Source organism: Antechinus flavipes, chromosome 1 (assembly GCF_016432865.1).
Source record: "Antechinus flavipes isolate AdamAnt ecotype Samford, QLD, Australia chromosome 1, AdamAnt_v2, whole genome shotgun sequence".
Taxonomy (NCBI): domain Eukaryota; kingdom Metazoa; phylum Chordata; class Mammalia; order Dasyuromorphia; family Dasyuridae; genus Antechinus; species Antechinus flavipes.
This window is the reverse complement of record NC_067398.1, coordinates 456,969,679-456,981,613: the sequence shown is the minus strand read 5'-3', so window position 1 is coordinate 456,981,613 and position 11,935 is coordinate 456,969,679. Positions and strand designations below refer to the sequence as shown.

The window sequence follows — 11,935 nt, the reverse complement described above, 5'->3', positions numbered from 1 at the left end:
TTATTAAATTAAAATTTTATTAAATTCCTATTAAGGAATGTATCAAATATTAGTTATAGGGTAACTACGGATTCCAGAAAGAGTTATAAGCATGTTTTGAGCAACTTATTAATTTGATATGAAATGTATATATATTATTATTAACCCATTTCACTTATGCTACTTTAAAAAGTGAAGGGAGAAGTTCAAATAAGGGCTGTCTGCTTGTCAAAGGTTGTTACCAAGGGAAGAGGACTAGTATTAATTTTAGTTTCTGTTACTGTTGTATCTCTCCTCCTAGAAAAGGTTATACAAAGTGATAATTTGAAATACATTTATATTTCCTTCTACTGAATTAGAGGTATTAAAAAGGCATGTTAAAATACCAGGTAGAAAAATAATGGCTTCAAAAAAGTTACAAAATTTAAGATGATGTGAATAGAAATCAATAAAACTTATGTTCACAAAATACAAAAACTTCAATAATTTCACTTTTAGTTATGTTACTTTTTATTATTTTACAATATATTTGAAAAAAAAGAAAAAGAAAGAAAGGAAAAAAGAAATGTCTTACAGATACCTTAACTGTTCTACAAGATCTGCAACACTGGCAAAAGAAGCATACTTTTAATTTAAACACACAAATAGCAAAACTTTTATACCTACTTGTACTGAACCATTACTATCAAAAGGATGTCATTATTTAACAAGTAGATGTAAAATAAAATGCAAACAGTTGTTAATACAGAAAAGTAAACTTTGCATTCATGGCTACAGAAAGGACGATGTTTAAAAAAAAAAAAACACATCTGGTATTGTAACATTCTAGGCAGCAAGTTGTATTACATATTTAAAGCAATACATGCTCCTCAAAGCTTGCATTTTCAGCCTGTGTGTGTCACCTGAATCAAAGACTAGATAGATACACTTTTAAACACCCCATTGTCAGCTAGTTTGCTAATTGTCCCTCACTCCTCCAGAAGGCCACAATTCAAATGAATGAATTCAAGGCTTTCATTAGTGGTATTAATTACACAATAATTTTCTTCTCAAAATGCTGATTGTTTTTAATTGTTAGAGGTGAGCAGAAGGAAGAAGCCTTCCTAGACTAAGTTTTCACTGTAGTTCCAGGTAATAAGAGATGCAAATGTTGCCGGGGGCGGGAAAAAAAAAAAAAAAAAAAAGAGTATCTTCAACCACTTTGTGTTGGTTTTTAATCGCAACAGCATTGAAGTTTGTCAATCATATTCCCAGAGAGCACTGTTCTTAGTTTCCAAATAGTTCAGAAGCTTAATTAAGCACTGCGCACATGTCTTACACATCATATTTACAAAAAACAAAACTAAACTATAAACTTACCTTCGCCAAAATTGTTTTCAAAAGTGACTGGATATGATGAGACAAGATTAAAGGGACAAAACCTTCTTTAGTAACAGCTACCTCTGACTACAAATGATAACTGTTTAAATTCTTCCCTCCCTTCCTCCCTCCCTGTTTGTCCCTCCCCCCCTCAACCCTACCCTGTATATTTAACCCACTGCTGCATGTGCATGAGAAACTCAAAAGAAGGGATTTAAGGAAACATCTGTTGAATGGACACCTGCCAAGCAGTTGATGCTTAAATTCAGAATCTACTGCAACTGGGGCATAACAGGCATTCATTCCATTATGTTGTTTTTCAAGTTCATATCAGCTTTAACTATTGTTATTTTTGCTAGTAAGAGATAATGTACAATTACAAACTAAGGCTATAAGCCATTTCCTGCTTAAAGTAAGACTATAGTAGACATCACTTGAGCAAATTATAGCTTTTCAGATCTGATTTGAGCCAACTATATGCCATTGCACACAGTTAAATATTCTTTGAAAGCAATATAATTAACAACACAATCACAGTTTCCTCTTCTCAATTCTTTGTCAACCATACATACAAAATATCAATGTTTTAGGGGTAACAAAATAATTTAGAATGTATTATAGGAATCAATGTGTTCAAAAAGATACATTCTAATTCATAAAATGCTACAGAAAATTATGCTTCTGCAAATATGGTTGGCAAAGACAAAAGGGGTAGAAAAGGGGGAAAGAATAAGTAGGTGTATATTCTTCTGGCTTCCTGGTAAAGAGTACCAAAACCAACATCCTTCATTAGAAACAAGGAACACCCCCCTCCCTCACCCTTCCCCCTCCAAAATTTAATGATTCAGGTAGAATTTGGGATAAAAAGAATTACCCTGCAAACAAAGTCCTGAGACTTCAGTAGAAAATCTGTCTAATCACATGTTTCATGTGAAATAAAATTTAAAGCTGCATAAAGATTTGGTTTTAATAGTGGACCCATATATGTATATATTTTTTAAGTGAAAGAATAAAACATAGGAAAACAAAAACCAAGAAATACCCTTCAAACAAAGCAATCCCATCTGAGGCCTCTGTCCCTTTAACTACCTGACAGGTTAAACGTCCAATAAAATGTAAAATGCAGCATACGTAATTGTGTAATCTAAAAACTTTTCATGATAACTTATTGCAAATTGCACTTGACAGTTCACCACACCAATGGAAAACTGGCCCCTTGTTGGTTCATACAGTCCTTGAGCCTCAAATTTAAGTCACCAGTAAAAGGAACGGGATAAAAAGTTTGCTGCGGTGCTCAACCAGCTGGCTCCACCTTCTGGATGTGACCCAACTCGAGAAACTGCTTTATCTTGTTCTTTTATAGGACTCTCATCCTCAGGCAGATAGTCAGGTAGGTCTGTATTTTGTTCTACTTCTACAGGAGTATCTTGAAATGGGACCAGCATCTAAATAGATAAATAGAAAATGTTAAAGGAAAAAAAAAAGTCAACATGACTTTATTATGTGACTTAAAATTATTCATTAAGAATGTCTACTTTATTTCTAGAAATCTTTTTTAAAATTGTCACATTAAATGACAGTAATAGCTATAATTTAAAGCCTATAAAAACTGATGTAAAAATTTTAAGAACACTGCCACTGATAATATGGGGCCATCACTGAATCAAAAAATTTAACTAATAAAAATAATCTTAAGAAGCAATCTAATACATACTCTTTATTTTAGATAAGAAAATAGAGGTCAGAGTAAAGTAACTTGCCTGAAACTATATTAATTCAGTTATTTAGAAAATAGTAGCCACAAGCTCTAACTAGAACTCTTAGCTTTACCAATTTGCTTTCACTACACCAGGCTGTCTCATAGTGAGACAAAAAGAGCAGTTAATGAAACAGAACCAACAGCCTGTCACAGTTTGAAACTGGAAAGAATAGAAATCAAAACTTGTGGTTTCTCCTAAAACCCAGGGGCAGAGTCTTCTTTGGCCACCCAAAGCCATGGTGCTGTGAGGCAGTAGGTGGCTGCTGCTATAAAAAGGGGAATCCTGGCTGATCTCTAGTGAACTCTTAACAGCCTGAGAGCAATTATTGAGATACAATGCATCTCCAACCAGCACACAATTCAATGGGTGCAACTGACAGGGAACCATGACAGGTACACCAGCCTACCTTCAACAGGAAAGACAGATGTTGCCTTACCTGATCCTTCACCTCTAGTTTTAGACTAAACAAAATCAATTCACACAAATAAACATATTTACAGTTTTAAGAAACCTGTTCCAGAAATACAAACACAGGATGCCTACTAATGTTTCCCCTTACATTCTCTTTAAAATAAATTCTACCATTTTTAAAGGAATTTAAAGAAAATCTGAAAACTTTCAGTCACAAAGTAAAGATAGATAAGACTCTCTCTAGAATAGCTCTCTGTATTCCTTCTCTCTTAAGAAATGTTTTTCTGAAAAGTTTTATTTGTGCTGCAAAATACAGAAATGAATTGGGCTATATGGAACAACAAAAATATCAAAATCTGGTAAAGATTTAAAATTAAGGTAAATATGTCTTACTTCTTCTCCTGTTTCACTTTTTACAACTTGCTGGGCTTTCATAACTTTGGTTGATGCTATTGCTGTTGCCAAAGCCTAGATTAGGATAAAAAAAGAAAAACACATACATATTTAATAGTGATTTTGCAAATGACAATTTTTAAAGAATTCAGAAATGACTGACCAAGATGATTAGCCATAGATCTTTTGGAAACTGATAATGAAAATCCAGTTTATATACTAGGCACCAAATAAAAGAGCATGGATCTATCAGGGGAGAAAACATGTATAAATAAGTCTACATAAGATACAAAGCAAATTTTGAGGGGGAGGGTACTAGTCACTGAGGAGAAGTGACATGCTAATATCTGTCACTGAGCAGATTCTGTGATTCTGAGGGAAGGGGTGAGGTTATATGCATTCCAAGCAAGGAGAACCAACCGGGCAAGGCCAAAAGTGATATGTGAGTAAAAAAAAGTCCCTCTTTTTGAAGGGCAATATGGGGAAAAGAGAATAATGTGGAATATAACTGGAAAGGGAAAGAACCAGGCTATGAAGAGCTTTAAAAGCTAAACAGTGGAGGTTTTATTTTATCTTAGAGATAACAGGATGCTTAGAGTTCACTGGATGGAAGAGGCACTTGGGCAGACTTGCACTCTAAAGAAAATAACTTTGGAAGATAAGTGAAGAGTGGCCTGGAAAAAAGAGAAAACTTGGCAGGAAAACCAATTTAGAAAGTTACATCCAATTGAAAGATGATCAATATCTGAACTAGGGTATAGGATGTTTATTATGAGGGTAGAGAGTGGGGGATGAATGCAAGAGATTTTTTAAAAGAAAAAATAATAAGATTTGGCAATTGCTCAGGTATATGAAATGATGGAGAGTCAAAGACAGTAAGGTTACAAACCTGGTGATTGAAGAATGGATGCCCACGAATCAACAATAGGAAAGTATGGAAAGGATGTGGGTTTGGAGAAAGAAATGTGCAGGTTTGAAAATTTTATTTCAAATCACCCACCTCTGCTTTCAAATCTGAACGGATTCGTACAACACATCTCTGAACAGCCATCTGAAATGTAAAACTAATAACTCCTTTAATTTTCAACAAGGCCTCTTCACAAAGATTTCTCCGAGACTGAAAAAAAGGAAAACAAAAAGTAAACCAAAGAAAGGAACACTTAAAGGGAAAAAATTTAATAGCACAATGAATAAGCTATTTTATTCTGCAAATGAAAAGAAATAAATATCCTCCTACTTATACACTAACATTTAGTTCTGAAGGGAATTCTATTGAGAAAGAAGTCAGGCAATTTTTATAGCAATCTAAGAGTTAACAGAATGGAAATAAGTACAAATGAAGACTAGAAAGCTCAAAAGCAGAAAATGTATTTTCCCCCATATGATCAGTGAATAGAATTGGCTAACTGACTAAAGTTAGCATTAAATGAGCAGCTTGCGTTTAAATGTTCAAACTGTTTCTTAAGAATCTTGGAATTTGAAATGACTAAAGGAATTGAAGCATTTTTGCTAAAATGCTTCATCTGTGGTAGAATACTCTCAGAATTCAGCAATTACCTCCTTTCTTGATAAAGCCAACAGCTTCTTCTAACGTATTTCTCCTACTTTTCAATACTTGATAACACTGATCATGAACTTAATTCCTGAAGTTTTCTTCTACCATAGCTTCTGCCACATCACATTCTACTGATCCTGATCTGACAACTATCTTCCTCTTCCTGCCCTCTAATTAGAGCCTCCCCAGACTCACTCATCTGTTCCCTGTTCTCTTTACACTTTCTAATTCTGAAAGCCAATTCATTCTCATTCCTTATGTCAATGATTCCCAAATATATATGCCTCCCTCGTTTGGTATAAGCAATAAGCTACTAAGACATGGCATTTTTTCTATGAAATATGATATTAAAATAATACACTTTTTCCCTTCCAATCTATTACTACATTCTCCCCTCCAAAATCAAATGCATGGAATACAAAAGTGAACAGATATCTAGGGTATTAGACCTGTAATCAGGATTATTGAGGAAAGGATCCATTACCTATGTGTGAACAAACAGTACTTACTTAGTCTTTAATCTTCACAAGGTTTCAAGATTGGTTTTTTGGTTTTTGTTTGTTTTATTTTTTTACAAAGGGAACAAACAGTACTTACTTAGTCTTTAATCTTCACAAGGTTTCAAGATTGGTTTTTTGGTTTTTGTTTGTTTTATTTTTTTACAAAGGGAAAGAAAACCAAGATGTATAGTCATATGCCTACTTGTTCCTTTGGCAACATGGAACTTCGAACTTTGATCATAACTTGTCTCACTTTAAAGACAGGTTTGTTGACAGACACTACTTAGTTACTACCTTATTGGATTTAGTAAAGCTTCTCAGTTATTCACTACTTTCAAAGTTTCTTACTCCTGAATAATACTAAACTCTCATAAGTTTGATATTTCCTAAGGCTGAGAGCTAATATCGACATTCTACTTTGATTTAGATAAATAATACCTAATAAACTCCATTTCACAAAACTTGTCTGCTTTTTATCTTTATCAATGATAAGTTAATACAAACAACATACAACTCATACAATATATATTTTAACTGTTAAATTCAAAAGCAAAAATAGGTTTCTTTGATAAATGTTATAAAAATGCCTAAATATTTTCTATGCTACCTTAAATCTGAGGATGATCACAATTAATAAGAATAGGCTAACCCATATTAAAACTATTTATCTTTTTCATATGTGATAATTTATTATTTATAGCAATTTTACATCATTTTATTTACATAGAATACTTTTTCTAAATCAACTATCTTCTTAGATAAATGGATGTTACAAGCCATTTTGGCTTTATTTTAAAATGAAATACCAAGAATTAAGTGATAGTACTAACTTGTACAAATGCCAACTTAAAAATATATGTTTAGAGAGTCTATTACATTTAAGGTATTATGCTGAATGTTATAAAGAATACCAACGTGAATAAGACTTTGACCTCAAGAAACTTTCAAGCTCATAGGAGGCTAACAAATATATATAATTTAGAACATAATAATGCCATTCAATTAATCAATGTGGATATATGGACACCCAAATATTTCGGTTGGATTACTAAATTTTCTCATTGTTGGGATTGTAATACACTAATAGGGAGATGTTGTCTATATAGTTACTCTTATTTCTTATTATGCATTTTTCAAAGTATGTTACCACTTATCTTCTATTTAATTGCCATTGCAAATAATCATTATTTTCTAAGTTGAGCTATATCAACATATACATAAGCTATATGTTGTCATTCATTTTGAAGAGGAACAATATCACAGGGTGATGTCTTAATTTTCATGCGAATTGAATATGTGAGGCAGAGTTGCACAAAGTTATTAGCCTTACTCTCCCTCCAGAATCATGGAAATTCAATGGCAAGACAAAATTTTAAAAAACTGATGGTGGCCTAGGATGTAGTGGATGAGCTTGGTATTTAAATGTCTGACCAAGTTCTTAAGTGCTGCAAAGCAAGCAACTGCTTCTGGTGCCTTCATGGCTGATGGAATAAAGTGTTCTCATCCATGCTTCTGCAGAGAAAATCTTTACACACCTGCCATGCTTGAGAAAAATATTGCCCTATCTCACCTCCAGGTTTGAGGCCTGTTGGTTACCCTTGGGATGTCCAGGAAGGACTAGCTCCTCTGGTGTGAGGGCTTGTTGAGTCCTTTTCCTGCTCAAATCCACCTCTCATGTCCACCTTTCACCAACCTATGAGCTCCTCAAAATTGTAGCAAGCACAGTGGCCACAACCCAGTAAAAGCATCTGGAAAGGGCTAAATCAGGTTGAAGGTTAACACACAAACTAAATTTAGTCAAACACAAAAATTTCTTGTTAAATAGCCTTAATGACTTGCAAAAAGCACATAGGTTGTGTTCCAGACACTGAGGTTTATACTTCTGCTATATTAACTACTTGGATATATTAACATACTTCTTTAAAGAGATAGTACAGAATAACTTACTACTTACATTTAAAATTCAAACAAAGAACTTTCAGTGGTTGGAATATGGAAAAATAAAAAGGGATTCAGATGCACTTGTCTCATACCTCATATTGTCTACAGTCATTTCATTCAATTGGCCTTGTACAATACACATTTAACTGCCTTTCAAGAAATTGTTAAGAATAGTTTTACACAAATACTCTAAGAAAATACCAATCCCAGAAGGTGACAAACAGAGCAATGGCAGGATAACCCCACCTCATCCCCATTTCTCATAATGCAGCCACCTCTGAAATATATCTCTACTTAGTCATTTTACTTTCCTATTTACCACCTCTTGGAGTCCACAACCTCAAATCCTCCAGGCTACAACTGTCCCCAGGAGCTTGTTCCCAACTCTAGAGGAAGAATTAGTAGTTTATTAAAGCACTAAATCCCCACACAACATTGTATAAGATCCTCATGTCCCTTCAAAAAACATCTCTCTGGACCCACAAAAGTATTGAGTGGAACCCTTCCTCCATTAAAAGTAATTAAAGTCTCTCCACTTTTTTCATCCTTTTCATCTACCCTTCTTATATATTTTCTTGCAATCTCTTCTCTTCCTGAGAAACCACAGGAGTCACGTTTTCCCCATATATACTCCCATGAAAAAAAGGATTCACATATTAAAGAAATGTCCCCAGTATTGGCTCTTAACTTCCCAAGGTCCACCTCTCTATATATTCTTTCAATAGACAGACATTTCCTTTTCTGTATTAAGAAATTCTGGGCAAAACTAATCCAGAGAGAGAACTATAGATTGAAGCATAGTATTTTCATCTTGGGGGGAAAATGGGCACTTATTTTTCTTTCTCTTTTCCCCTTTGGTCTGATTTTTCTTGTACAACAGAACAAATATGGAAATATGTTTAAAAGGATTGCACATGTTTGATTTTTATCAAGTTGCCGGCTGTTCTGGGGAGGGAAAGGGTAAGGCAGGAAGGAAGAAAAAAAATGGAACACAAAGTCTTACAAAAATAAATGTTGAAAACTCTTTACAAGAATTTATTTGAAAAAAAAAAATACTATTAATTGAAAAAGAAAAGAAGCTTGGGAAATTTTTTTCTATTATTTCTTGCATTATAGTATTCAAGTTTTTTTTATTTATATTCATTCTCTTGGGAAATTCTTGAGTAATCCTAGCTTCTACCCATCCTGTCTTCCAAGATCAGTGTGTTTTTATTTTCATAAAGAGTACATTTAAGCTTCTCCTCTTCCAAGTATCCCCCCACTTCTAAGTACTTGCATTCCCAATCAATACCTCTTGTTTTTTGGCAAGATTTACTATCACACATTTAAATTTGTCTATTTTTTCAGTTATTTCTGCCGGGTAAGCATAAATCTTATTATTACAATTTTGATTTCTCTTTTAAACCAACCAGGAAAAGGATATGTGGTCATTCCATACTTTCCTCAAAATCCACAGGGCCTCCTGTTTCATTAGATATTCAATCATTTTTCTTTGTAATAAATATTCACAGAAGCCAAAACTTGTTTACTAGGATTAAAGGTCGTATTTCTTTCTTCTGTTGATGTCTTCTCTGTTGGTTTATCTGTTTATACTTCCAAGTGTTTGAAATTTTTTTCCTCCCAAGATATTCATCAATTCCTCTTTATTCTTAGTCGTTTTGGGGGGCTCCTCCTTTATTTTATTTTCCTCTAGTACTCACTTTCTAATTCTCACATTCCATTCTGATAGTAGTTTTTCTAGGAGTATCTTAGCTAACTTTCTCCCATATTAGCTCTCTGACCCTAGAGGGTTTTTTAGGGAAGTAGGGGGAAAAATTGGCCACTGGATGCTGAGCTCTTTCCTTCAGGCTTTACTGAGTCACACAGAGGAACAAGCAAGTCCATGCACACACACAGTCTATTCCTCAGTATTTTTATCCTGCAGTACAGAGGTCTGCTACACCAGAGCTATATACTCCTGGCAAATTTCTGCCTTCAGCAACTTGGATGTCTGTTGACAATGGGAGGAAATAGTTAGTCTGGGCATAAAGTTGGGTTCTAATTATAAGTCCAAATACATGTCCCTTTCATTCTTTCTGATCCTCTATTCTCCTACAGAATTCTGTTGCAGCACATATGAACTAGCATATCAAGCCTCAGCAAATTTCTCAACTTTTGAGTTCAGATCTTCACAGCATTAAAAAGAGGTGAAGGATGTTAAATAGGTCATAGTATATCCTAAAGAAAAAAAAAAAAAAAAAAAAAAAGAAAAGAGATAAGAGATGAAAGAGGCTAGAATGTGGGATTATGATTTGTTGCAAGAGCATGAGGTCAGCTAAAGGTTAATAAAAAAAAAAAAGCAGCCTCTCTCTCTTTTTTTTTTTAAACCAAGAAGATGGTGGATGATAGGGGGGAGAACGCTGTCTGATATTAGTTCATAGTTTAGTTTCCTGGTGTTCAAGGTCATGAAAAAAGTTAAAGTTGGTTTCTCTTTTGATATATAATCTGTTTTGAAGAAGGGTAAAGGTTATGATTATCAGGGAAAATGTCAGGGGTGGAGTCAAGATGACAGACAGTAGACAAGACATTGCCTGAGCTCTCTCCAGCTTTGCTCAGAATCAACAGTAAATCAAACCTGTGAATGGATTTTGGAGTGACAGAATCCACAAATATTCAGAGTATAATAATTTTCCAGCCTAAGATATCTTGGAAGGATTTCAGGAAAGATGTGCTATAATTGAGCATGGGGGAACAGGACCCAGAGCACAAGCAAGCACAGTGCAAGGAAGTCCAGCATGGAGAACCTTAGGCTCTTAGGCAAATTTCAGCAGTGTGGTTGTCCTGATTCAGCAGAACATGTGTAAGACCATCAAAAAACTAGAAGATAAACTTAACAAGCAGGACTTGGCTAGGCCCACCCAGCACAGTGGAGAAGCCTATAGCACTACTGGCCCCAGTACAGTCAATGAGAGGCTGCTGTTACCTTGCTAAGAAAGCTTGGGACAATCTCCTCAGTGCCCTAGAAGCAGACCTCAATCTTTAAAAATGAACAAAAAACAAAACAGGGCTCTGACTATAGTAAGCTACAACAGAGACAAATCAGAAAATAAACCCAGAAGAGGACAGCAAAGGATAGTCTCCAACTTAAAAAGGATCTTAAAAGAGAGATAAATGAATAATGAGGGGCAAGAAGAATGGGAGCAATGCAGGAGTTATGATAGTTTGGAGAAAAAACCCACCAACTTGACTGAAGAAAACAATTCCTTAAAAAAATAAATTTGGCAAAATGTAAGAAGAAAAAAATTCACCAAACAAAACAACTTTAAAAGTACAATTGGTTGGGGGCAACTAGGTAGCGCAGTGGATAGAGCACCAACCTTCAAGTCAGGAGGACTTCCTGTGGAAACTTCTTGGTCTTGGGTAATCCTGAGTTCAAATTTGATTTCAGACATTTAACACTTCCTAGCTGTGTGACCCTGTGTTAACCCCAACTGAACCTAACTAAAGAAAATAATTCACTAAAAATTACAATGGGACAAATGGAAATGAATGATTCAACGAGATATCAAAAAATAATGAAATAAAAACAAAATAATGAAAAAAGTAGAAGAAAATGTAAACTACCTCATTGGAAAAACAAGTGACCTGGAATACAGATCCAGGTAAGACAATTTAAGAATTATTGGAATACCTGAAAGCCACAATGGGCACGGGGGGAGGGGAGGATGGAGGGAGGGGTAGGACGGGATGGGACACGGACAACAACCTAGACAACAACATCTTTCAAAAAAATCATACAAGGGGCAACTAGATGGCACAGCTAGAGCAATGGTCCCGAGTTCAAACCCAACCTCAGACACTTAACATTACTAACACTGTGAGACCTAGGGTAAGTCACTTAACCCCAATTGCCACACTAAAATATATATATATATATTTATCCAGAAAAACTGCCCTGATCCTCGACGAAAAGGGTAAAACAGTGACTGACTATAAGAGTCCACTTATCCATAAAGTGAAAGTTCTAAGGAACATAGTAGCTAAATTCCAGAATTATC

General features: G+C 34.7%; 1 protein-coding gene across 1 annotated transcript in view; it reads right to left on the bottom strand.

Moving 5' to 3' along the window:
• Nucleotides 1-465: 465 nt before the first annotated feature.
• Nucleotides 466-11,935, bottom strand: part of ARMC1 (armadillo repeat containing 1) — an 81,963-nt gene continuing 70,493 nt past the window's right edge. The window contains exons 5-7 of the mRNA XM_051970115.1: nucleotides 4,903-5,019; nucleotides 3,903-3,977; nucleotides 466-2,783 (exon numbers count right to left, since the gene is read on the bottom strand). Coding sequence (XP_051826075.1) covers nucleotides 2,592-2,783; nucleotides 3,903-3,977; nucleotides 4,903-5,019 — 384 coding nt within the window. The 3' untranslated portion in view covers nucleotides 466-2,591. The remainder of the gene's footprint in view (nucleotides 2,784-3,902; nucleotides 3,978-4,902; nucleotides 5,020-11,935) is intronic.